Consider the following 25,400-nt stretch of genomic DNA (forward strand, 5'->3'; position numbering starts at 1 on the left):
ATTGGAGTATATTAAGTTATAGAGAGAGACTGGATAAACTTGGAGAGCTTTCTCCGCAGTGTCGGAGGCTGAGGGGCAACCTGAACTATTTACAATTATGAGAGGCATAAATAGGGCAGATGGTCAGAGTCTTTTACCCAGGTTGTAAATGTCAAATACTTGAGGGCATAGCTTTAAGGTGATTTATGAGGCAAGATTTTTTTTTAAGAAACACAGAGTGGTAGATGCCTGGAACATGCTGCCAGGGGAGGTGGTGGAAGCAGATACAATAGCTACGTTTACGAGACATTTAGACAAGGACATAAACTGGCAGGGAATGGAGGGATATAGACCATGTGCCAGCAGATGGTATTAAACTGGCACCTTGGTTGGCACAGACATCATGGGCCGAAGGGCCTGTTCCTGTGCTGTACTGTTCAAAGTTCTAAGTGGCTGTGGTAGAACACCTGGGTAAAAGTGATCATTATATCCTAAGAGAAAGAAACAATTCAAAGTAGAACTTTTAATCTGGGAGAAAGCTAATTTCACTTGTGGAGAGGGAATCTTGCCAGGCCAAAATGCAGCCTTGCAAAACTGCAAAGGAATAACAGGAAAGTTTCAGGGGGGGGATGTTTTGGTTCTAGGCTAGATAAAGTCTCACAAAAGAGAAAGATAGAGGGACCAAAGCCAGGGTTTGTTGGATCACAGGGAGATAGAGAATATGCTGAAATAAAACAAAATTTATTTTGCAAGTCAGATGGCTTCTTCAAGCAAAGTCCAAGTAAAACTCGCTGTTGAGAGGAGAAGCGAAGAGGAAAATTAGATCAGCAACGAATAAGGCTGGGCCCATTAGGGATAGAGCAGGTATTTATTCTTAAAGGTGCAAAATATGGCCAAAATAGTGAGTGTTTTTATGGATGATCTTTACTAAGGAACACAATAACATATGAATTCAGAGCAGGAAAAAGCCACTCAGCACCTCTGGCCTGCTTACTCACTTACACATTGCAACACAGAAAGACCATTTGATCGTTCAAGTCCATCCTGGCTCCCACTACAGCAATCCCATCCATCCCTCTCCCTGGACCCCTCAACTTATTCTCTCTCCTTATCAACTCGCCTTTGAATCTTTTTATCACTTACCTACACCAAGAGCTAATTTATAGTACCCAATTAATCGGCCAACACATCCCTTGGACATGGGAGAAAACTGGAGCACCCACATGGTCAGGAAGAGAATGTGCAAACCCCAAATACACAGCTCCGGACATCAGATTGAACCAGAGTCCATGGAGATGCTCCGCCATTTAATAAAATCATGATTGATCTTATTACAAGTTCAATTCTGCATTATCACTTACCTGTTGTAAGCTCCTAACCTTTTGCTTATGAAGTATCCTCTGAATGTTAGAAATATTCAATGACAGAGTCATAGAATCATACAGAGGTACAGCAGGGAAAAAGGCCCTTCAGCCCAATGTGACCATTTACACTAATCGTACATTAATTTCATTTTGTTATTGTCCCCACTTTCTCATCAGCTCCCCCAGATTGTAACAATATATTGCAAGATGGCGCCGGAGCGTGGTGACTCATTGCAAGCTACTCTCTGCAGATATACTCATTATAAATTTACCACTCACCTACATGCTATGGGCTATTTACAGTGCCTACTGATCCCCATATCTTTGACATGTGGGAGGAACCCAGAAGACCAAGGGAAACCCACACAGTCATAGGGAGAACGTGCAAAGTCCACACAGACAGCACTGTTGGTCAGGATTGAACCCGGGTCTCTGGCACTGCAAGGTAGCAGCTCTACTCGCTGCGCCACGGTGCCACCCTATCACAGTGTTGGCACAAAGCAAGTTCTATCAGCGCTAACTTACTGAAATCAATGTTCTTGAGATCAGGGTAATGCAACATAATGAAAATATTGAAAAGAACACTTATTTCAGGAAAAGAGTTTAAAGAACTTGTGAACCTCTGACAGAAAAAAATCCTTACCTGTCTTAAATGGGTGACCATTGCACAAGAAATGCAGGGGAGGCGTGAGTAAGAACTTCCTCTACACAGAAAGTGATAATGATCCGGAACTCTCTGCAAGCTAAAATGATCACTGAATTTAAAAAGGAAGTTGGATATGTGTGTTAATAAAATAAACTTGTAGGGCTACTGAGCTTTCAGGGTAGGGGAGAAATGAAATTGACTGGATTGCTTAACAATGTGTTGGCATGGACTCGATGAACCAAATAGCCTCCTGTATCATAATATCTATGACTATCAAGATGAGAAAGAATAAAAGAGCTGAGGCAAATTGAGAATTATTGGGTTTTAAAGGCTTGAAATTGTAACAGGAAGGTAGGTGAGTAGTGCCACAGTTCTGAGATTCAAAAAATATGGAGCAGCAAGGCTTTATTTCAATAGTAGGTCATTTAGAATGCAGTAGACTGTTTATCATGGGCTGAAAGGCCTATTCCTGTGCTGTACTGTTCTGTGTTCTATAACAAAGCAGAGGGAGAGCATGCCTGAATGTGCATTTGGTTTCAAAGAGAAAAGTTGGAGGAACAAAATGGTTGTGACACTGAAAGGATAACTGGTACTAGGGAATGGTTACCTATCAACAGTTTTTATTTACCTTCAGAAGTGTGGAAAGCATTAGAGGGCAGATAATGAAAGTAGTCTTCAAATTTTGTTCTTCTAAGAGCTGAAGAGAAGAGGAATATTTGGTGATAAAGAGAATAGAGGTCTCTGGAGGCAGCTTTAGCCTTAGTGAAGATGGTGAGGTAGAACTTTGACTTTGCTGTCAGGTTGAAAAGTCTGTTCTGTGAATCAGTGTCAGTTATGGGAACTACCTGATATTCACTTCCATTGACATCAACTGGAATAACTGGCCAGGCTCCACAGTGATCAACTGACACAGCAGTAGCTCTAGGCTTAAGTAGGAAGATGAAAATCCACCTGTGGCCAAGAATGATAATGAAGGACTAAATATGATGGTAGGAAGGAAGGTTAGGACGAACTAAGTTAAGCTTGGATAGCAGACCTACCTGCTTGATCCTGCTCACCATACCATGTATTCCAGCTCCCTACGACCTCACATGGGTAGTCAGGATCATTGTGTAGCTTTTGCAATATTTTCTCCCTGTGGTCATTATTAAAAGGTTTTTTAAACCCAAGAGTAAACAATCTAGATCTAAGCACATCAAATGCTTCTTTAAGTGAAGCTGTTAATCAACATAAATAATTTGATTCTAAAATATTTTATGACAAAATGTATATTTACTAAGAAATTTGGAATTACATGTTTATTAATTTGGTTAGGCTCTAATCTTACAATCAAACTGATGTTTACAGAAAACACAAAATAATGTTTGTTAATATTTAAGAGGGTATAGAAAGAACACAACCAAACCTTCAGTGCAAAATTTCACCTGCAAATAATTTGCCAGGACCTGAAGGATTAGTGGCCTAAAGACCACCAATGATGAAATATTGCTACATCATTGAGTTGAATTTACTGAAACTCAGCAAGTCAGATTGTAAAATTTTATGGACAGAAATAAGTGGAGTTGGGTGTGAAAAACTAACGCAGTTGTAAATAGATAAGTTTTCCTCCAGTTTATCATGTTTTGTTGCACTTGCTTAGAAATTAAAGGAAATAATCACACTTAGACTTTGAAATGACTCATCTCCAGGTTTTCAGAATACCTCATTACTGATTTCCTCTGCTGGTTGCTGCAAGGAAACTACAGTAATTTTGTTCTGTGTGAATCATCTGGAGTGAGTCAAGTAGAAGAGATCAGACAAACCTTGCACAACACCAATCACAGCTGGGAATGGCAAAGTTCATTGGGATCTACTGGACAAAAGCCTAGCAACCCAATGATTGTGCAAATCCTAACACAGCAATTGTGAAAAAATACTAATTTTGGGCTGTCATGCGCAATGTTGTAAAAACTCAACTGGCCTACACATACCCTTTGTTTGGCACCATGAAATATAACCTAGATTTAATATGTCACTGATGTTAAATGCACTCTGCATTGGTTTAGAAAGTAACTGAGTTCTAAGACAATGACTTAAAACAAAATAGTAAGAGGAAAGACAGAATGGCTCAGGAGCTTCAGAGGGTAAAGACCTTGAGATTCTCTGCCTCCCATGATTGAAAAAGCATGATCACATCAAGGTCGATAGCTTTTCAAGAAGGCCAAATCTTTTCAAGGCATCTAGAAATAAGGGTTTATATGATTCTGTCAGTATTGCTCGGAATAAATATTTCTTAAAAATTACAAAACATTTGGTGGGGGGATATATAAAGAAAGCAAAATAAATGTTAACCTGCAGGGTGTTTGTGGGTATGGATTTCTTGGATTACAGTGCATTATTCAGCAGTCAAATGTAAGTACTCACATCACATAAAATTAAGTAAACAAAAAGATGCATACTTAAGCAACATGCCCAAACTACAATTTACACATGTCAGTTCATGCACGCTGGTCAAGCCAAAAAATCATTCATCAGTTGAATTATATGAATGTAGAGTGGTGAATGTTTATTGAAATTCAATGAAAACATCCCTCCTGTTTCAGTAAGTAACGATTCCTTTGTTTAATGGCAGTCAAAATTGAATCCTCATAATTGTAAAAAAAAATTATAATTTTGTTTACAGACTGACACTTCTTTAGGTCAGATTAAATAGAGACTATCAATGTCAACTAAGTCTGGAATTAACCTACTAAATATACAGTAATTCCTCATCGAGGGGAAATTCAACACCCCTAGAAAGAACTGCACTCATGATTCTGCTGCCAGAGCAAGAGTGATGGATTATAAAAAAACTGGGCCAATGTTCATTTGTAATCTGACCAAAACAAGTGCAAGCATAATGTATTAATTGTTTCATTATTTCTGATAAAAGTGTGCATAAGCATGCAGGAAGTAATCCTACGCTGGGGGATTGGGTTAACTGGAAAATAAAACAAAATACCCGTAATGTTGATAGAAGGAAAGATTTAGACTGCAGGAAGATATAGTTGGTGTGGTCAGCTATACAGAAAAGTAGCGAGTGGAATTTAATTCAGTGAAGACTCAGGTAATGCACTGAGGGAGGTGCAAGAAAATACATGTATAAACAATAAATGCAAGGACATTGATTTATGTGGTGGAACAGAAGGAAGTTGGAGCACATGTCCACAGAACCTTAAATGTAGGTCAATTCAATTAAGATGGAATGCTTTCCCTTATTAGCCGAGGCATAGAATACAAGAGCAAGACGTTATGAGTAGTGTACACAGTTCTGGTCTCTATGTTTTTAGGAAAGAAGTAATTGTAGGGGAGAGGGTGCTGTGAAGATTTATGAGGATGTGGTCAGGACTGGAAAATTGTAGTTCAGGAAACATTGACAAGCTGCCCTTGTTTCTTTTGGATCAGAGAAGATTGAGCAGAGATTTAATTGAAATGTATGAAATAATGAGAGGCCTAGAAGGATTAAAGAGCAAGGACATTTCTCTTAACAGGGGGATCAAAAACCATGGGGCAGAGATTTAAAGTATTTGGTGGAAGGATTAGAGGGGAGATGAGGGTGACAGGAGCCTGGAACTCACTGAATGGAAAGGTGGTAGAGGCAGAACCATTCATCATATTTAAGTGCAAACTTGAAGAGCTGAGAACTGCAGGGTTACAGATCCAGTGCTGGATGGTGGGAATAGGCTGGAAAGCCCTTTTTTTTTACAGACCAACACAGACATGATTGACCGAATGGTCTTTTGGTCTGCTGTAAATGTTCTCTGCTTCTAAATTAGCAATAGCAACAACTACAACACCTACCTGCATTTATACAGCATCATTCATTTGATAGAACATCTTTAAGGTATTTCATTGGTACTTTATCCAGTAAATTTAACACTGAGCCACATAAGGAAATATTACAGTGGATAACCAAAGGCTTAATCGATGAAAAATTAAGGTATCTTAAAGGTGAAAATAGAAGCTGAGAAAATAAGGGAGAAAATTCCAGAATTTAGGACCTCAGCAGCTGAAAACAGTGATTCAAATGGTGAATGCCCAGAAGACCACAATTAGTGTGGCTGAGACACCTCTTAGGATAGCAGAGATGGACTAAATTATAGACACAAGCAGTGGTGAGAATATGTAATGGCATGATATATTCAGGTGTGGAGGAATCCTGGTGTGAAAGTAATAAACAAAATGCTACATCACTCTTTCAAAGACCATGGGCACTGTCTGAACAAAATCAACTAATTTTTAAGAGATTGGAACTTACGATAAGCTGTTGTAGGCATCTAAACATTCTGGCTTCACATTATGAACTGAGACAAAAAAAAAATATTTTTAGTACAATTTGAACAACCAGTAGACTTTTGATAATAACGAGTAAAAGTCTTGGCAGAAGTTTTCTCACTTACATTGCATTTTGTACAAGTTGCTGGTTTCCTTCTTGGAAAGAAGATTAGAGTGAGCATCTTTTCTTTGATTTACTCTGTGGACAAATAATGACCGAAACCATCCTTTGTCATTTTTCTCTCCTTTACTATTTGCCCTGAAAAAGCACAAAAAAATGATAATAAAATGAATGTGGATTCACATAGATATGGAGAAGCATAATTGTGGACTGATTTTGCCCAGAGGCCAGTGCATGGGCATTGATGAGCAGGCACTGAAGTGGAAAATATTTCAGCTTCTTTGTGCAGATGAAGCACGGTATTCCATGCACTACATGGTAGCAGGGCTATTTCCAGGCTGCAGCTGTATCAAAACAGAGGGACAACAAGGACAAAAATCTCACAGATGCACATTAATCCTATCTCTTCAAAGCCATCTTGAACTGGCCTTGACTATCACTTGGAAGATAGCACCGCAGCAACGGTATCATTTCTTTATTGCTGAAAGGCTCTTTGCAGTAAAACAAACTGAATTCTACATCAAAGGACAAGACAAAAAAATAAACATTCAAGTTGGCACAAGCTTCGGTTTTAAGGGGTCAGCTTTCAAGCGAGGGTCCTAGTGCAGAACCTGGCAGCTGATGGGCATCACAAATTCACCATGTAGTTTGCAGGAGACAGTAGGATTGAGGCAAATTAAATGTTTAGTTGTTTTTGGATTGTTAGGAAAATGAGTCTGAACTTTATAATAATGCATCCAGGGAGAAAATAATTATTGTGATGTTTAAGGAAAAGATGGCATAACATCCATTTGGTGAAATTTAATAATACTAATAATTGCTGTCCACAAAGCACTTGCCACATTTTCCACAGTAAAAAAAAATCAAAGTGTGATAAACTCTGCATCACTCTTTCTTGAATTCACCACAATATCAGTAATGTGGTCACAGCAAAGGCTTCAAAAAGAAGAAAAAAATAAATTAGGTAGAGATTATCATCCAGTCTGATTTTGAATGCACAGGTAATCTAGTTAAGTCTCTATTTTAATGTATTTGATGCATCAACTAAAAAGAGAATATTTATCAAATAATCTGATTTAAAACAGTTTAATCAGAAAAGATACAATAAGGAGTTTCAACCTTTTCATTGTAATCTGTAATACAAAATATGTTCTTTGAACTACATTGTAAATATTGTCATAGCTCATGCAACAAAGTTGCTACAGGGTTGCACATCATATGGTTATCGTAATCCTAAAACCAATCAATGCAATGAAAGGGAAAGATATTCTATTTCAAGACATGCATATTGCTGAAATTTCTATTACCTCTTCAACATCAATGTCTGTTAACTGACAGGCACAATTGAAAAAAATTCTGGAAAATTATTTCAGTCTAAAAGGTGGCATCAAAGTTTGGAGCATACTATTATGTTATTTTGATGGTTATATTAATGCCAAGAAATTGAGAAGCAGATGTTTTATCCTAACATTAGAAAGATTTCAGAAGCAAGGTATTTTTGACCAAAATTAATGGCTGCTTTCTGTACTGCAGTACTTAGTGTTAAAAGCAAGTTATTTTGAGAAACTACTCTTTAAAACAAAAATCAGCAAATACATTAGAAATTGGACTTGTTTTCTTTTAATTTTGCTTTATTCATATCAGAATAACGCCATAGGAGCTAATAATGTTGATTATTAACAGATATGGGTCTGAAGTCACCCAAGTGCTCAAACCAATTAAATTATGTCAACAAACCACAATGTAATCCGACCAGAGTACTTCAGCAAAGACAGCTTTTATCAGACCCCACAGTTTATCGTTGGAACTGCTTGTGTGTATGTAAGCAAACTATCCAACCATTCTCCAAGCATCTTTTACTTGGAGAGAAAGTATAGCGATGAAAACACGCATGTAATTTCAAAACTTTAATGAATATGGATTAAATGGCTCCCCCAATTTCAGAAATGTTTAACTATTACTTGTCTGAAATCAGGCTATATTTACACTTTAATTAACTTGGTGGTAAAGAAAACCTAGTTTTTGAACCAAAGTTCCATTTACAGTGTGAATGCCTAATCAGCTAGAAACAATGAAGAGAATATTCGTTTATTTAGACAATAACCTTTCTTTGTTTTGAACATCTTTGAAAAGTAAGCAATTTTCACTGCCAAATAATCGCAATTAAAACCTCGAAATGAAAAATAAAACATCTAAATAACACCATGATTACACTAACTTAAATGAATTGATTGAGAAGAGTGAGCGAGCCCCAACACACATGCAGAAAACTAACTTCTCATTGGCAGACAACAGCAAGGACTAAGTAATGCGCCTGGCTTTGTGAGGATCTGGTTGGAACCATGATAATGTATCAAAGTGCCAACTTTAACTGGTTACATTTACACGACGTTCTGAAACAGAATGGTAACAACGTTTTATCTGAAGAGGACACGGAGCAGGCGACAATGATTGCATGAGCGGAGCATTCGGTCGGACCTGTTCCACACGGTCCTCTGTTAATGGACAGGTAACATGGGCAAGGCAGGGACCCAGGCCACACAGCCCCACACTACCTGCTGAAAGTCAACGCCACCGAACTCCGCGTTAATAACGCCGGCGATTTCCACATCCGAGCAGGCCATATCGCCGCCATCTTCTTGTTTTTCCTGGTGGAAAGGTCGGCGTTTGTGTGTGTGTTTTTTTTGCCAAGGTCTGCCAAAGTCCTCTCGGCGAACGTCGTTCAGCAGGGAACGTGAGCGCCACAGCTGTGCACATAGGCAGGAAATGGGAAATGCTCTGGTCGTGTTCCTGTCTCACTGTATCATTGAACTTTGGAGGTACAATTTCAGATCGATGCAGTATGGTATATATTTTGGAACCTAATTGTTAAATCTCTAGAAACAACAGGAATGCATTTTTTCTTCAAATCTACTTCAACAAATTTTTGAATATATTGGTCTAAACATTAAACGTATATTGAAAGAGGTAGAACTGTGGCATTTGATATTGTGCCAGATTTCTTTTCATGATGTGCATAATGGTGCTCAGTGTTATATGTGAATAAATAGGGCACGCAGTTTCAGATAGGGACAGATGTACATTTAAATATGAATATCCAGAAATTGTTTCTTGAGTCGTGCCTCTCTGCCACCAACTTTGGAGAAACTGCATATTGCCATCTGACAATAGAAATGCCATGAAGGGCAGGAAGTTGGGTCGTAACTGCAACCTAAATATTCCATAGGAGGTAAATGTTGTCATTTGAAGTCCAAGTACTATTTTAACAATTTCAAATAGTGAGTGGAGAGGGCATGGGTGACTCAACACCTCGCTGACAGCCATGAGATGCTCATGTTCTTCAGCACTGTCAAGGCCACCCATGATCCAAACACTCAAGGGTCCACCTCACTGAGAGCTAAGGATGGAGGCAAAATTATCAGAGACAGAAAGGCCATCAACACCCATGGGGAGGAACACTTCAAAGACCTCCTCAACCGTAACTCTGCCCTTGATAGCAGCCTGTTGGGTCCAGCCATGCTGTCACTACTGATTGACGAGAAGTCCAAAACATCACATATCAACTAAATAAAAACAGGTTCTCAGAACCACTCCATATCCCCACTGAAGTTCTAAAAACTGGCAATAAAGAGTTTCAGTCCCAGGTTCACAATCTCATCATTCACAGCTAGGAAGAGGAGGCTGTAATTGTGACTATTTCAAGAAAGGAGACAAGTCCAACTGTTGACCTACAGAGAGTGCACGACAGAAAGTCATCACCTTTGACCTCCTCTACTGCCTCTCCCAATGGACAAAGAGCTGCTTCCCAAATCTCAGTGTGGTTTCCATCTATCCAGGGCACAGTAGACATGGTCTGCACTGTGTGGAAAAACTCTGGGAGAAAGGCAGGGAGCAGCAGCAGTTATGATGCATGGCCTTCTTAAACCTCACTAAAGCCTTTGACTTCATTAATCTGGACTATGGAATACCTTCCAGAAATTCAGTTGCATGCAAAAATTTGTCTCCATCTTGCATTTCCTTCATGAAGGCAAGTCAGTCATGATTCTAACCAACAGGTTTACAATAGAACCAATCCCTATGAAGACTGGTGTTTAAAAAGGATGGTGCCTTTGCCTTGAAAGACTTTTTCCCCAGTCTTTCCTGCTGAAATGCTGGACTTCACCTCTGACAAACTACCCATGGGAGTAGAGTTGATTTTCAGAACTGATAAGATATCTTTATTAGTCACATGTACATCAAAACACAGTGAAATGCACCTTTTGTGTAGAATGTTCTGGGGGCAGCCCGAAAGTGTCATCACTCTTCCGGCACCAACATAGCATGCCCACAACTTCCTAACCTGTACGTCTTTGGAATGTGGGAGGAAGCTGGAGCATCTGGAGGAAACCCACGCAGTCACGGGGAGAACAAGCAAACTCCTTACAGATAGTGGCCGGAATTGAACCCGGGTCGCTGGCGCTGTAGTAGCGTTACGCTAACCGTTACACTACCATGCCTGCCACACAGAACTGATGGGAAACTGTTCAACCTATGGTTAACTACTCTCCAGAAGCAACTTCAGTAGTTGAGATGTCATGTGCAGATGATACTTGCATTTGTGCATCTCAAAGGCTGAACTTCAAACCATTATTAACTCATTCACTGAAGCATAGTAGAAGATGGGCCTTACAATCAACATCTGCAAGACAATGTTCCTCTACTAACCTGCCCTCATATACAACATCACCCTCCGACAATAAACATTCATGATGAGACCCTGGAAAACATGGACCACTGCTCAGTCTTGGGAGCCACTTCTCAGTGAACACAGATGTCAATAGTGAAATTCACCATTGCCTTCAATACACTAGCACAGCCTTTGATCAGTTGAGCAAAAGTGTGTTTGAAGATCAATCCTTCAGACTTGACACAAAACTCAAGTGCTACCAGGTGACATTGACTCCTGATGTCCATTATGCTGGGACTTGGACTACCTAAAGCAGGGACCTCAAGGCAATAGTAAGATACTACCAATGTTCTCTACAAAATCTTCCAAATTCATTGGAAGTAGAAGTGAACCAATAATGGGTTTGTCTCCCAGAACAACATCCTCTACATCAAGGCTCTAATCAGACTCAGTCAGTTATGTTAGGCAGGCCATATTATTTGCAATGCCCAACACCAGACTTCTGACACAGACACTCTGTTCTGAGCTTAAAAGAGATTGCCAGGCAGAGAGAGGAAAAGATTCAAAACCTTGTAAAAATGCAACATTCACACCGACCTTTTTGGGAACTTCTGGCCCATGATTACTCAAGGTGGAGAAGGAGCACTTGACATATTGAAAATCTAGAACCCATTCATTGGGAGCACACACAAACCCTAAGTAAACAATGGAGTGAACACCACCTCATTAACCACTCGCCCTTCAGAAACACCCCCCACCAATCTGTAGCAGATCTGCAATCCCCACTTTGGCCTCAACAGCCACCTCAGAGTCCACAAAATCTGAGTGGAAGGGAGTTACCTTGAACCTGAGGGACCGTCTAAAAAGACCATTTTAACAATTACTGCAATTAACTACTCAAGCACTGAAAAATTTCTCATTTCAAGTGTAAAGTCTCATTGTTGGAAATATTAAAAATCACTTTTAAAAAGGTAACTTTTCTGTTTCTTCTTTCTCCCTTAATGTGTTTCCCCTTCACTACTGCACCTGATTTGACATTGAATTCACCTACTCTAACTTGCATTTCCTTCTGTTACTATTTGAGCTGTACAATAGAGTACGTAAGTTCAATGGCAAATCAGGAAAGAGAGGAGAGGAAAAGGGAGAAAAAAAGAAAGGAATTGAAAGAAGAAAACATTACTTTTCAAAATCTCCAACAAGACTGCACTTGAAATAATTAATAGTTGTCATTTTAAGAAGAACTTACTCTTGAAATGTGCAGATTAAACAAACCATGATCAGTTTAATGTGTAGCTATGGTGCAACTGCACCAACCACATACCTTGATGGTGAGACAGATAATGAGATGCTGCTTCTGCAAAATAATTGGTGGAGTAGCTTAACTTAAACCCTATTTTGGAAATGCATATTTAACTGAATCTGTCACTTGCCTGAGGCTGGTGCACTGTTTACACAAATAACATTGCCCCCAACATGAAATTCAGGTCATTTGCCTGTGCTGCCAATAAGAATGCCCTAACTCTGCTCTTGCCTCAGCTCACCTGTTGCTGAAAACATCACCCATGCCTTAGTTACCTTTAGGCAGCCATTCCAAAGCACTTCTGGGTAGACTGGGTCCTTCCACTGAAAAATTTTGATAAAATTTTGAAGTTTCATCAAAATTCTGCTGCCTAAATCCTTACATGCATTAAGTCACATTCATCCATCACTTTTGGCCTGGCACTTGGTTTCAATTAAATAATGTCTTGATTATTAAATTCTCAATTTTGTTTTAAAATCTCTCCATGCTCCCATTCCATCCTCTTTCTGTAATTTTCTGCAGCCCTACAACCTTTTGAGGTATCTGTGATTGTCCAGTTCTGGCCTTTTGATATTCCCAGAACAGAGGGAGGGAGAGAGATGTGCATGATAAAACTGAGCTCAGCACTTGTGCAGAACTTGAACATTTCATTACTTTTGCTGCCAACTTCCACCCTGTTGTCACCTTTAAATAGTCCATCTCTAATTCTTCTCTCTTTGGATTTTTCTGTCTCCATATCAGGGTGGATTAGTGACAACCATCAGTTATCTTGATATACTTCTCCTATATTGCCTCCAGATTACATTCTCCCATTTCCTCCATCTCCATCATATTTGCTCTGATGATGAGTCTTTCTATACAGGTGCCTCTGAGCTGTCCTCCTTTTTCCTTAACTTAGGGTTTCTCTCTACCACAGTTGACAGTCCCTAAATGCATCTCATTTATTTTCTGCACCTCTCACATTCTTTCTTCCCAGTCAGATCAAGGAGAAAGTTCCCCTGGCTCTCGCTTCCCACCCCACCAGCATCTGCATACTTAACATTTTTTTTACAATTTCTGCCACCTTCAATGAGATACCACCTGAAGACACATCTTCCCCTCCCCTCCCCTTTCAGCATTCCACTGGGACCATTCCTTTCACGATTCTGGTCTGCTCTTCCACCTCACCAGCCAGTCTCCTTCTCAAAACACTTTACCATGCAAACATAGATGCATCACTTCTTTTACCTCTTCCTTTCCCACCATCCAGGGCTCCAGTGTTTTCAGGTGAAGCAGCAATTCATTTGCACTTCTCCAATCTAATGTACAACTTTCTATGGTCTCTCTGCATTGGAGCACTGGTTGACTGCTTTGCAGAGCCCCTGCTTTTAGACTGTAGGGATGGCCCTGAACTTCCATTTTCCTGTCATTTTAATTCTTTATCCTAAGCTCATTCTGACCTTCTGCTTGTGGCCCCTTGTGTGTAAGTTTGAGGAACAGCCCCTCATCTTCTGTCTGGGCACACTGCGGCCTTTTGGACTCAACATTCAAATTCAACAATTTCAGTCAACTGGCTTTCTGTCTGTGTTGGAACTAGCTGGTTCTGTTGTAGGTTATCCACCTGTAATATTAACTCAGTTTTTCTCTCTCCATTAAAACTACCTAACATGCTGGATATTTCCAACAAGGTTGACCTGCATCTCACAGCGTTTTACATGTCCCTTTGTTTTTTTTCCTCTCTAAAACTACTCTTAAGCTATCATCCAGATGGTGTCCTGAAGGACTTTACACCAATGGCAAGTCTGGATCTGTCCTTTGTCCTATTCACCTCTCCACCATCTGCTCTGCAACTCAAAACAAACTTGTTTTCTCTTTCCCAGTTCTGATAAAGGGTCTCAGACCTGAACCATGAACCATTTTGCTTTCCACAGATGCTGCCTGACCTGCTGAGTATTTCCATCATTTTCTGTTTTTATTTCAGATTACCAGCATCTCAGTTTTTTTAAGATATATTTTCATCTTCCTACATTGCTTGTTAGCAAATGTTGCTTGATGACCCTCTCTGGGAGGATTTTTTGTGTTAAAGCTGATTATATAAATTGGAAGTTATTTTTAATTTTGCAGTCCTTCAATTGATTTAGTAGGTGCACACTTGGTTGCCCTGCTCATGTAGATCCCATATGTCCTCCTTCCCTCCCTGCAGAAGATACCATGAACTTTAAGCAACTTGCACAGAATAATAAAAAAAACCTTAACATGCAAAGGAAAGTCTAACTAACAGCAGTTATCCTGAGATGTAATCGCAAAATCTGCCGTGAAGTTTTGCGAAGTCTGCCAATGTTAGCTGTATATCCAATAAACACAAAAATAATCTAAGACTGCAGTTAACCTCAAGATAATCAAATGAATGACTATTTACTCTAATTTTTCACATGGGAGTGCTTGACTATCATCACCACCAAAAAAAGGCACAATCAAAGCAAATGCAATTATGTAAATTTAAACTGGATATGTAAAAGTGCTGAAAATGATCAGAACAAAATGACTGGAAGTTAATTGTATTTATCCCAAAGACTATGAAGAAAATTTGTAAAGTTTTGATGTCATTATAAGGGGAGCTACTGGACACCATAGAGACCAATATTTGAGAACTGGCCACAATGTTGCTCATTTTCAGAAAGAAATTCAAACTGATTCAGGCAATTACAGAACCAATGCAGTGACTACCATGGAAAGACAAATGATGTCAGAGTGAAAGAGAAGTAGGAGTGGTATGTCCCAAGGTTCTTAGTTTGGACTAATTTGTTTTACTTGCATAGACCACACTTGTAAACGGGATGCAAGTTGACCACATTTGGTTTAGTGTGAAACTAAGTATGGCCCTGTGGTTGGAAGAGGCAGCTCAGAAAATACTGATTTGGACAAAACAAGCTGATCAATGATGAAAAACACTGATGCTGGAGGAACTCAGCAGGCCAGGCAGCATCCATGGAGAAAAGCAGGCGATCAACATTTTGGATCAGGACCCTTCTTCAGGACTGAATATAGGAAAAGGGGAAGCCCAATATATAGGAAGGAAAAGCAGAGCAGTGATAGGTGGACAAAAGAGGGGAGGCGGGGTGGGCACAAGGTAGTGAATGGTAGATGCAGGTAAGAGATAGTAATAGGCAGGTGCGCAGGAGGAGGGGAGAGCAGATCCACCAGGGGATGGGTCAAAGGTAAGGAGGAAAAAGGTGGGGGGGGGGGTAGAAAAAAGAGATAGGCTAGGAAAGGGAAGAAAAGAAGAGGCATGGTGGGGGGGGGGGGGGTGTGGGGATTACTTAAAGTGGGAGAATTCAATGTTCATGCTGTTAGGCTGCAAGGTTCCAAGATGGAAAATGAGGTGTTGTTCCTCCAGTTTGTGCCTGTAGAAGAGGCCACATTTGGGACACCCTCGCCAATGTAGAGGAGGCCACACCTTAACTCTTTCCCCTCGATATCAACAACTGCATTGGTGCCACCTCTTGAACCTGTACTCGACAGTTTCATCAATTTCTCCACAGATTTTCACCCTGCTCTCCAATTCACTTGGACTATCTCTGACACCTCTCTCTCCTTCCTGGATCTTTCCGTCTCCATCTCAGGAGCTTCCTTATCCACCGACATCTTCTACAAATTCATTGATGCCCACAACTACCTCGATTACAGCTCCTCCCACCCTATCTCTTGCAAGGATGCGATCCTTTTTCTCAATTTCTCCGCCTTCGCTGCATCTGCTCCCATGATAAGGCTTTCCACTCCAGGACATCTGAGATGTCCAACTTCTTTAATAACCAGGGCTTCCACCTGACTGTAGTCCAGAGAGCTCGCACCTGTATTTCTGCCATTTCCCGCACCTCTGCTCTTACCCCCACCCCTTCCAGACCCAACAGGGATAGGGTCCCCTTGGCCTCACATTTCATCCCACCAGCCTACATATCTAATACATCATTCTCTGCCACTTCTGCCATCTCTAGTGGGGCCCCACTACCAAGCACATCTTCCCCTCCGCACCCTTCTGCCTTTCGCAGGGACTGCTCTCTCCATGACTCCCTCATTCACGCTCTCCCCACCCCCTCCCCCACCCATCCCGCTTCCACACCGGAAACTTTACAATGCCCCTGCCATTGGTGCAACACCTGCCCCTGCACCACCTCCATCCAGGGACCCAAACAGTCCTTTCAGGTGAAACAGAGATTCACCTTCACCTCCCTTAATATCATCTTGTGTGGTTCGATGTACATGTGACTAATAGAGGTACCTTATCTTACTGTATTCAGTGCTCCAAGTGTGGCCTCCTCTACAACGACAAGACCAAACGCAGACTAGGTGATTGTTTTGCAGAACACCTGCGCTCTGTCTGTAACCACAATCCGTATCTCCCTGTTGCCAGTCACTTCAACTCCCCTACCCACACTATCACAGATATGTCGGTCCTCGGCCTCCTCCACTGCCAGGAGAATTCCAAGCGCAAAGTAGAGAAACAGCACCTCATTTCCGTCTTGGTACCTTGCAGCCTAACGGCATGAACATTGAATTCCCCCACTTTAAGTAATCCCCACACCACTCCCAACCATGCCTCTTCTTTTCCTCCCTTTCCTAGCCTCTCTCTCTTTTTTCTATCCCCTTTTTTCCTTCTTACTTTTAACCCATCCCCTGGTGAATCTGGTCTCCCCTCCTCCCCTGCACCTCCCTATCACTATCTCTTACCTGCATCTATCACCACCTTGTGTCACCAGGAACTTGAATATTGATTGGTCGAACCCATGCTTTTCAAAACCAAAACTTGTTTATCTCTGTACTGACTTAGACTAACTTGCAGGTAGTTGAGATTCAAATATTGGAAATTTTACTTAATGGCATAAGGGTCAGTATGAATAGAGAGATCATGCTGAAAAGTTGTAGTCTGACTATGTATTCTACCTAACATAAGTGGGTTTGTTGGGTTACAATTAGGCTAATTTGATCAGCGTACTTTTTTGTCTCCCTTTGAAAAAGACAAAACACATGATATAACAGTCATTTCCCATTATCTGAAAGCTTATGTAATATGAAGGTGTAAAAAAAAGATTGCACTTTCACTTAAAATCCCACTTTATCACTATAAAGCAACATTGCAAAATGGCACAGGCATTTCTGGAAGTTAATTATTTATAAGATAACTCTAAATTCCTCCCAGGACAAATAGATAAAAGCCCTGAAGTAGACATGAAGCCACAAAGAAATTCCTGCAGGAGGCATTCAGCAGAGTTTTTAGCCTTATTCTGTTGTGTCCCCACCTTAATGAATTTCCAGATTGAGCTCAAAAAGCATTTGAGCTCTTCTTCTCACTTCTTTTGCCAGCAGTTTTCACCCCTGATGGTAGACCCTTTCTCTTACTTTCATGATTTCTGAACCATTTGGACACCTCCCTCTTAATCTCTCTCTATTACACCTCCTCGTGCCTCCCTCTTGACTATGTCAACACCATTGTGCATCAGGCTATTGTTTTCCAGACAGTTATCAACATTCCCTCTTTTGGAGACATTCCCTAATCTCATAGTCCCCAACCAGACAAAGTCAATTTCTTTTCCTTTAAGAACCTCAAGCAGAATGAACCTGAAATACTCATCATTTCAGTATACAGAGTTCATTTCTTCCCATCTTAACTTCTAATTTGTCACTATCTGTTTCCACCTATATCCACAATACTTTTGTTTCTCAACACCATGTTAACAATTTCCTGTTTCTGGTCCTCAATTGACTTATTTTCACCATAGATGCCCGATCACTCCACACCTCCCTCCCCCACCAGGAGAGGCTGAGAACCCTTTCCTTCCATTTAAAGAGGCCTTAGCATACCCCCCTAGCCGCCACCCTCCATTTTGTTACAGGAAACAGCATAGGTTCAAACGATGAAAAAATGCGAAATTTTAAATTTTAGCAGGAAAAGTGGGGGGAAAAAAGCATATTATTCAAGTGGCGAGAAATTGTAGAGATCTGGGTGCCCTCACGCATGATTCACAAGAGGAAGTACATGGGTACTGCAAGCAAATAGGAAAGCTCACAAAATGTTATTGTTTATTGCTAGAGGCATTGAAGACAAATGCAGGGAGGTTATGGTTCAGTAGTATAGTGCACTGCTGAGACCACAATCTGGAAAACTGTACAATATTGGTTTCTGTTTAAGAAAGGATATTAATGCATTGGAAGCAGCTCAGAGCAGACTTATTGGACTAATACCTTGAATGGGCAGATGTGACAAACATTTTCAGGACATGAATATAGAAGTGTTCTGCTGCCTGTAGAATATCACCTCTCTCCAGTGCCATTTCATTTTATGTTCTGTGTGTTGTCTGACTTCCATGCCTGTGATGCTGCTGCAACCAAGTTTTTCATTGTACCTGTTCTTCACTGGACTTGTGCACATAACAATAAACTTGACTTGTCTTGAAAAGATGCCCAGGGTAGGTTTGTATCTGCTGGAATTTAGAAGAGCGAGAGGAGACTTGATTGAAACACAAGATTCTGAGCGGTTTTGAAGACTGGGTATGAAGAGGATGTTTCCTCTTGTGGTAGAATTTAGGACCAGGATAATGAGGCATTGTTAGTTGTTGCATCATAGTAGGGGACCCTCTAGGAAAAAGTCATCACAATGTAATACAGTCTGGGACTTTGCTTGTGCTGGACTAGCAGATTTTCCAGACCAAAGGATGTTATTCCTATAAATACCTCAACACACATTTAATTATCTACCTTTGGATGTTGCACAGAATTTTAATATATTTTCCAGTGAGTCAATGGGGAGTACAGGAACCGGAGCCCCAGTGAGTTGGAAGGGAGAACGGGAACTGCGGCCCTGGTGAGTCAGCAAGGAGTGCGGGAACCAGAGCCCCAGGGAGTCAGAAGGGAGTGCCAGAAATGGAGCCCTGACGAGCTGGAAGGGAATGTCGGCACTGGGGTCCCAGTGATCTGGAAGGAAGCACAGCAAACATCACCTGGTGAGCCAGATGCCAAATTATTGGGATTTCTGAATATTCAGGTAGTGGATTGTCGGAGTTCTATGTATTCACTTTCAGAGGAACGCAATTCAATCAGAAACCAGAGCACTGAACTTAAATAGAACTGATTACATCGATATAATGGGAGAATTTGCTGAGGTACTGTAATTAAAGATTTGCCAGGAGATAAATAATGGTAAACGTTTTAAAGAAATGTTTCAAATTTTTGACAAATAAACATTCAATTTTGAAATAAAAATTTCTTGGGAAGAAAATGATCCATTTGTGGCTAAAAAGACTAAGGATAAGACTAGATTAAAAAAAGAAACCCCTAGTATTGCCAGGAAGACTAGTCAATCTGAGGATGGGGGCAGACTTTGGAATCAGCCATGGTCAACCAATAAATCGCTAAAGAAGATAGATGTTGAATGAAAGCAAATAACATGAAATATAAAACAAGAGCTTTTACAACTATATGAAAAGGAAGAGAGTAGCACAAATATTTATGGGTCATTTAAAGGCAGAGGCAGGAGAAATAATGATGAGGAATAAAGAAATGGCTGAAGCAATAAATGGTATTTTGTATCCGTCTTCAATGCATAAGCCGCAATAAACATTGGGGAAATGGTGGAAAACCAAGGGACAAAGAGCACTGAGGTACACGGTAGTTAGTATTACTAGTATTCAACATTTCTACCCTGGGAAAAAGATTGTGGTTGTCTACCCAATCTATGCCTCTCAATTTTATAAACCTCTGTCAAGTATCCCTTTAGCCTCTGATGCTCCAGGGAAAACAATCCATTACAAACCACTGATCTAAGTTTTTACTTTTTAAATTTAAATTTATATTTTTAAATGTTACATGGCTTGTGATGGCAAATATTTAAATTTTATAGTGTTGAATCAGTGTTTAATTGTATTAGGTTATATTTTAATATTTAATCCATTTAAATCTAAAGAATGTTTTAAAATATTGAAAAACTATAATAAAATTTTAAACAAATCATCAATCAGATTAGTACACGTTTACAGTATTTTGTTTAATGTCCACAGCGTTTGTTTTTCTTCACATGCTGATAGTTGGGAGTCAGACCTTAAACTTATTTCCCTCCTTCTCTCCTTTTAAAAAGTTCCTTCCGTCTATTTGATTGGAATAAGCAAACAGAAAGGGAAAAGTAAAGCATACAGAGTGCAAATATCCCTTACTGCAATCCGGCGTTGCTTCGTACACAAACTTCACCAGCAGCCGATTTGAGCACGGCTTATGATAGACGTGCGCGGCAACCAATGAAACCGCAGCACTGAGCGCAATGCGGCTGCTGAGCCAATAAGCGGAGAGGGAAGGAGGGGCACAGCTCCAAGGCTGGCATGGTACCAATGGAGTTCAAAATGCGTTAGTAGGACCTTTGCAATATGAATAGGTAAGCAAGCTGGAAAAGCAGTTTATAGCAACAAACAAAATACTGGAGGAACTCAGCGGGCCAGGAAGCATCTGTGGAGGGAAATGGACTACGTTAGGCCTCTGGACCAGATGAAGGGTCTCGACCCGAAACGTAGACTGTCCATTCCCCTCCACAGACGCTGCCTGACCGGCTGAGTTCCTCCAGCATTGTTGCTCCGCATTCCAGCATCCGGAGTCTCTTGTGTCTCCAGAAGTACTTCATAGTCGTATGAATAACCAGCAAACATTAACATGCAAGGCCTGCATTCTCTAACCAAAAATTCTCCATTAAAAATATACTTACCGCGAAATGTTTGTTTTGGCGGATATTTTATAAACAACTTGCCCAAAGGAAGGTCCAGTTTTTCATTCAACTGGAGTCCAAATTATCCTCGACCATTATCTCTTGATAACTACCTGGATTAAAATCTTTGCTGCACACCTGAGAGGCAGGCAACTTTTCATTGTAATTCATTCTGTAGGATCCCACATCTTTTATTACATTTTAATTAACACAGGTATCAAAACCTTTATTGAATGCTGAGAGGCAGCTAAAGGTTTTGGCTTTTGCCAGTGGGGAAATTTGAAACAACGAATATCATTGGTTTACTATTGTCACATGTAGCGAGATACAGTGGAAACACTTTTGTTTCCATGGCATCCAGACATGATTCCATACACAAGTACATCAGGGTAGTACAACAATAACAGAATGCAGTATAAAGTGTTATGGTAACAGAGTACAGTGCAGGTAGACAAATAAGGTATGATGAGGTAGATTGACAGATCAAGAGTTCTTCTGTATTGTACAAGAAGTTGGTTCAAGTGTCTTATAACAGCAGGCTGTCCTTGAGCCCAGTGGTATGTGTTAAAGTTTTTGTGTCTTCTGCCCAATTGTTGGGGGGGGGGTGGGGAAGAAGAAGAGAAAATGATTGGAGTGGGAGGGGTCTTTGATCACATTGGCTGCTTTCCCAAGGCAGCGGGAAGTGTAGACAGTCAATGCAGGGGATGGTGGTTTTTGTGATGGACGGCGCTGTGCTCAACTCTCTGGACTTTCTTGCAGTCTTGGGCAGAGCAGTTGCCATACCAAGCTGTGACTCATCTGGATAGGATGCTTTCTGTGGTGCATCTATAAACATTGGTAAGAGCCATTGGAGACATGCCAAATTTTCTTAGCCTTTTGAGGAAGTAGAGCTTTCTTGGTCATAGCGTCTATGTGGTTGGACCAGGACAAATTGTTGGTTATATTTACACCTGGGAACTTGAAGCTCTTAACCAGCTCCACCCTCAGCACCATTGATACAGACATATGCATGCATTCTGCCCCACTTCATGACTCTGGTGTCTTTGTTATCCAGATGTTCCAATGATGAGTGTAGAGCCAGGGAGATGGTGTCCACCATGGATCTGTTTTTGCAGTAGGTGAATTGCAGTAAGTTGAGGTTGTTCAGTTGGCTACCTTGGCACAAAAATTGGTTCTTGCATTTGGGACTTTTATTCACTTTTAGCATTGAAATCATTACGTGTTTGAAAAGGTTGATACTGTCCATGTATCCAAGAAAGTAAAACATGAGGAAAAGTTGGTAAATGTTTCACAGTATGAATAAGTGGTATATTGGCCGATAAGTAGTTCATGAACTAATTTGAAAATTGCTTGGCCACATTGATGAATCAAAGATATGCAATTGCTATGACATGAAAATTACTACATGTAGGTATTAAGAAGCGTGAGAATTTGCATTATGTAGTGGGATTAACAAAATGCTTGGCTCACCCTGCAGGAGCCACTGCTTGGAACGAGAGGTGGGAGATTTCATAAGAGGTGAATGTTGGGGCTTTGTGTTCAGTTTCAACTAGCAGGAGACTTAGAGGCACACTTGCATATTGTTAGTAATAATTGATTGGCTAATTAGTAGCAGGCAATAAAAAGAAGTTGGGGTTAAGTGGAGTGGCCTTTGTGGAGCAGCCATTGTGTGAGTTGGTCTGTGTTAGAGTGGGGAGCGGAGGCTTTGGCATGAAGAGGTGGAGTAAGTGGTCCAATTTTGGAGAGTGAAAGCAGCTCTTTAGGAAAAAAGGCTTCCAAGAGAAGGCATAGGTAAGAACAGGTAAGGGATTTGATTTTATTTTGTTATTATCATAGATTTGGCTTTGGCTCAGGAGGCTTCAGTGAGCAGAGACTAAGGTGAGATTCAGGTAAGGTTTTTTCTCTCTTATTCCCCAGTTAGAGCACTGAAATTGCAGTTGGGGTAGTGGTATGCTCCTCTTGTAGGATGTGGGAAGTCAGGGAGACCTCCAGTGTCCCTGATCACTACACCTGTGAGACGTGTGTCCTTACTGACTGCGTTACAGAACTGGAGCTGGATGAACTCTGGATCATTCAGGAAACTGAGGAGATGATAAACAGGAGTTACAAGGAGGCAGTCACACCTAGGTTGCAGGATGTAGGTAGCTGGGTGACCATCAGGAGAGGGAAAGGGATAGGCAGTCAGTGCACGGTACTCCTGTGGTCGTTCCCCTCAATAATAAGTATATCATTTTGGATACTGTTTGGGGGGTGGGGGTTGGCGGTGGAGACAACCTACCAGAGGAAAGCCACAGCAGACAGGTCTCTGGCACTGAGTCAGGCACTGTGGCTCAGAAGGGAAGAGAAGTGCAGCTGTGAAAGGGGACTCATTGGTTAGGGGAACAGACAGGGGATTCCATGGATGAGAACGAGACTCCTGGATGGTATCTTGTCTCTCAGGTGCTAGGGTCAGAGATGTCTCGGATTGAGTCCACTGCATTCTTAAGAGGAAGGGTGAGCAGCCAGAAGTTGTGGTCCACATCGGCACCAGTGACATAGGCAAGAAGGGTGATGAGGTCCTGCAAAGTGAGTTCAGGGACTTAGATGCTAAGTTAAAAGACAGGACCTCCAGGGTGGTGATCTCAAGATTGCTACCTGTGCCATGTGCTGGTGAGGCAAAAAATAGGAAGAGAGTGCAATTTAACACATGGCTGAGGAGATGGTGCAGCAGGGAGGGCTTCAGATTTTTGGATCATTAGTCTCCTTTCCAGGGCAGGTGAGAGCTGTACAAATGGGATGGTCTCCACCTGAACTGGAGGGGGACCAATATCCTTGCATGGGAAGGTTTGCTAGTGCTGCTCGGGTGGGGGCAGCATTTAAAATAGAGTTGCAGAGTGTTATGAGACAAGTTTGAGCTCTCAAAAGTAAAGGACTCTGAACACAGTCTGGCAAGGAAGGATTTTATTTACAAAGACAAACGTGGGAAAAGTTGATGAGGGCAACACACACACTGGTGATAGCATGCGTGGGAAAATCATCACGGGTAAAATACACACACACACACACACACACACACACACACACACACAATGAACTGGGTACAAACAATCATGGAAAAGCACTACACTACCCACCACCCCTTGACTCAGTGCAGGCACGGCTTCACGTCACCGGGAATCCCAACTTAAAACGCTTGTAAGCCTATTGAAGTGCACAGCTTACCAGTGGTCTCTTCAGCGTTATTCCACAATTCCTCCAGGGCAACAAAGAGACAGAACCAACACATGGAGCACTCTTTATGGTGCTGGGGGTGGCCCAGCCCAGGTAGTTCAAACAGGCCAATGGCCTGAGGCCAGGTACAAAGGTGGTTACCAAGGCCAGTCATCAAGTGTGCCCTGATGGGTGGGGTGGAGCTAGGCCTTGATTGACAGTGGTGTGGCTTTCGACCAGGTGCTGGGCCGTGCTGTCACGTGACAGCCTTGGCCCTCCACAATACACGGGGGTGGGAATCAGTAGCAGTACAGCAAGTGGAGTGGCTGTGGGGAAAGTAGATGTTAAGCCTACAAGCAAAGACTGGAATTGAAAGGTTGATGAGCATGTGGGACTAATGTTCTGAGATGTGTCTCTTTCAATGCAAGGAGTATTGTAGGTAAGGCAGATGAACTTAGAGCATGGATTGTTACGTGGAATGATGACGTTGAGGCCATTAGTGAGTCTTGGTTGCAGGAGGGGTAGGACTGGCAGCTCAATCTTCTGGGGTTCTGTTGTTTTAGACATGATAGAGAGGGAGGTATTAAAGGGGGAGGGGTGGCTTTACTCATCAGGGAAAATGTCACGGCAGTGCTCAGAGAGGACATACTGGAGGACTTGTCTACTGAGGCAATTTGAGTGGAAGTGGGGAATAAGAAAGGGATGACCACATTAATGGGACTTTATTATAGACCTCCCAATGGTCAATGGGATTTAGAGGAACACATTTGTAGGGAGATAGTTGCAAGAAAAATAAGGTTGTGATAGTAGGTGATTTTTAACTTTCCATATATTTGCTGGGACTCCCATACTGTAAAGGGATTGGATGGGATAGAGTTTGTCAAATGTGTTCAGGAAGGTCTCCTTAATCAGTATGTAGATGCCCCAACTAGAGAGAGTATGATACTGGATCTCTTGGGGAATGAGACAGGGTGGGTGACAAGTGTGTGTAGGGAAACACTTTGGATCTAATGATCATAATTCTGTTAGCTTCAAGATAATTATGGAGAAGGATAGTACTAGTCCTCAGGTTGAGATTTAAATTGGAGTAAGGCCAATTTTGAGGGCATCAGAAGGGATC

General features: G+C 41.3%; 1 protein-coding gene across 1 annotated transcript in view; it reads right to left on the reverse strand.

Moving 5' to 3' along the window:
• nipsnap1 (nipsnap homolog 1 (C. elegans)) overlaps window positions 1-9,171 on the reverse strand; it is a 33,292-nt gene extending 24,121 nt beyond the window's left edge. The window contains exons 1-4 of the mRNA XM_052032087.1: window positions 8,959-9,171; window positions 6,408-6,541; window positions 6,266-6,311; window positions 3,030-3,124 (exon numbers count right to left, since the gene is read on the reverse strand). Coding sequence (XP_051888047.1) covers window positions 3,030-3,124; window positions 6,266-6,311; window positions 6,408-6,541; window positions 8,959-9,038 — 355 coding nt within the window. The 5' untranslated portion in view covers window positions 9,039-9,171. The remainder of the gene's footprint in view (window positions 1-3,029; window positions 3,125-6,265; window positions 6,312-6,407; window positions 6,542-8,958) is intronic.
• Between the last annotated feature and the right edge of the window lie 16,229 nt (window positions 9,172-25,400).

This window comes from Pristis pectinata, chromosome 17, assembly GCF_009764475.1.
Source record: "Pristis pectinata isolate sPriPec2 chromosome 17, sPriPec2.1.pri, whole genome shotgun sequence".
Classification (NCBI taxonomy): domain Eukaryota; kingdom Metazoa; phylum Chordata; class Chondrichthyes; order Rhinopristiformes; family Pristidae; genus Pristis; species Pristis pectinata.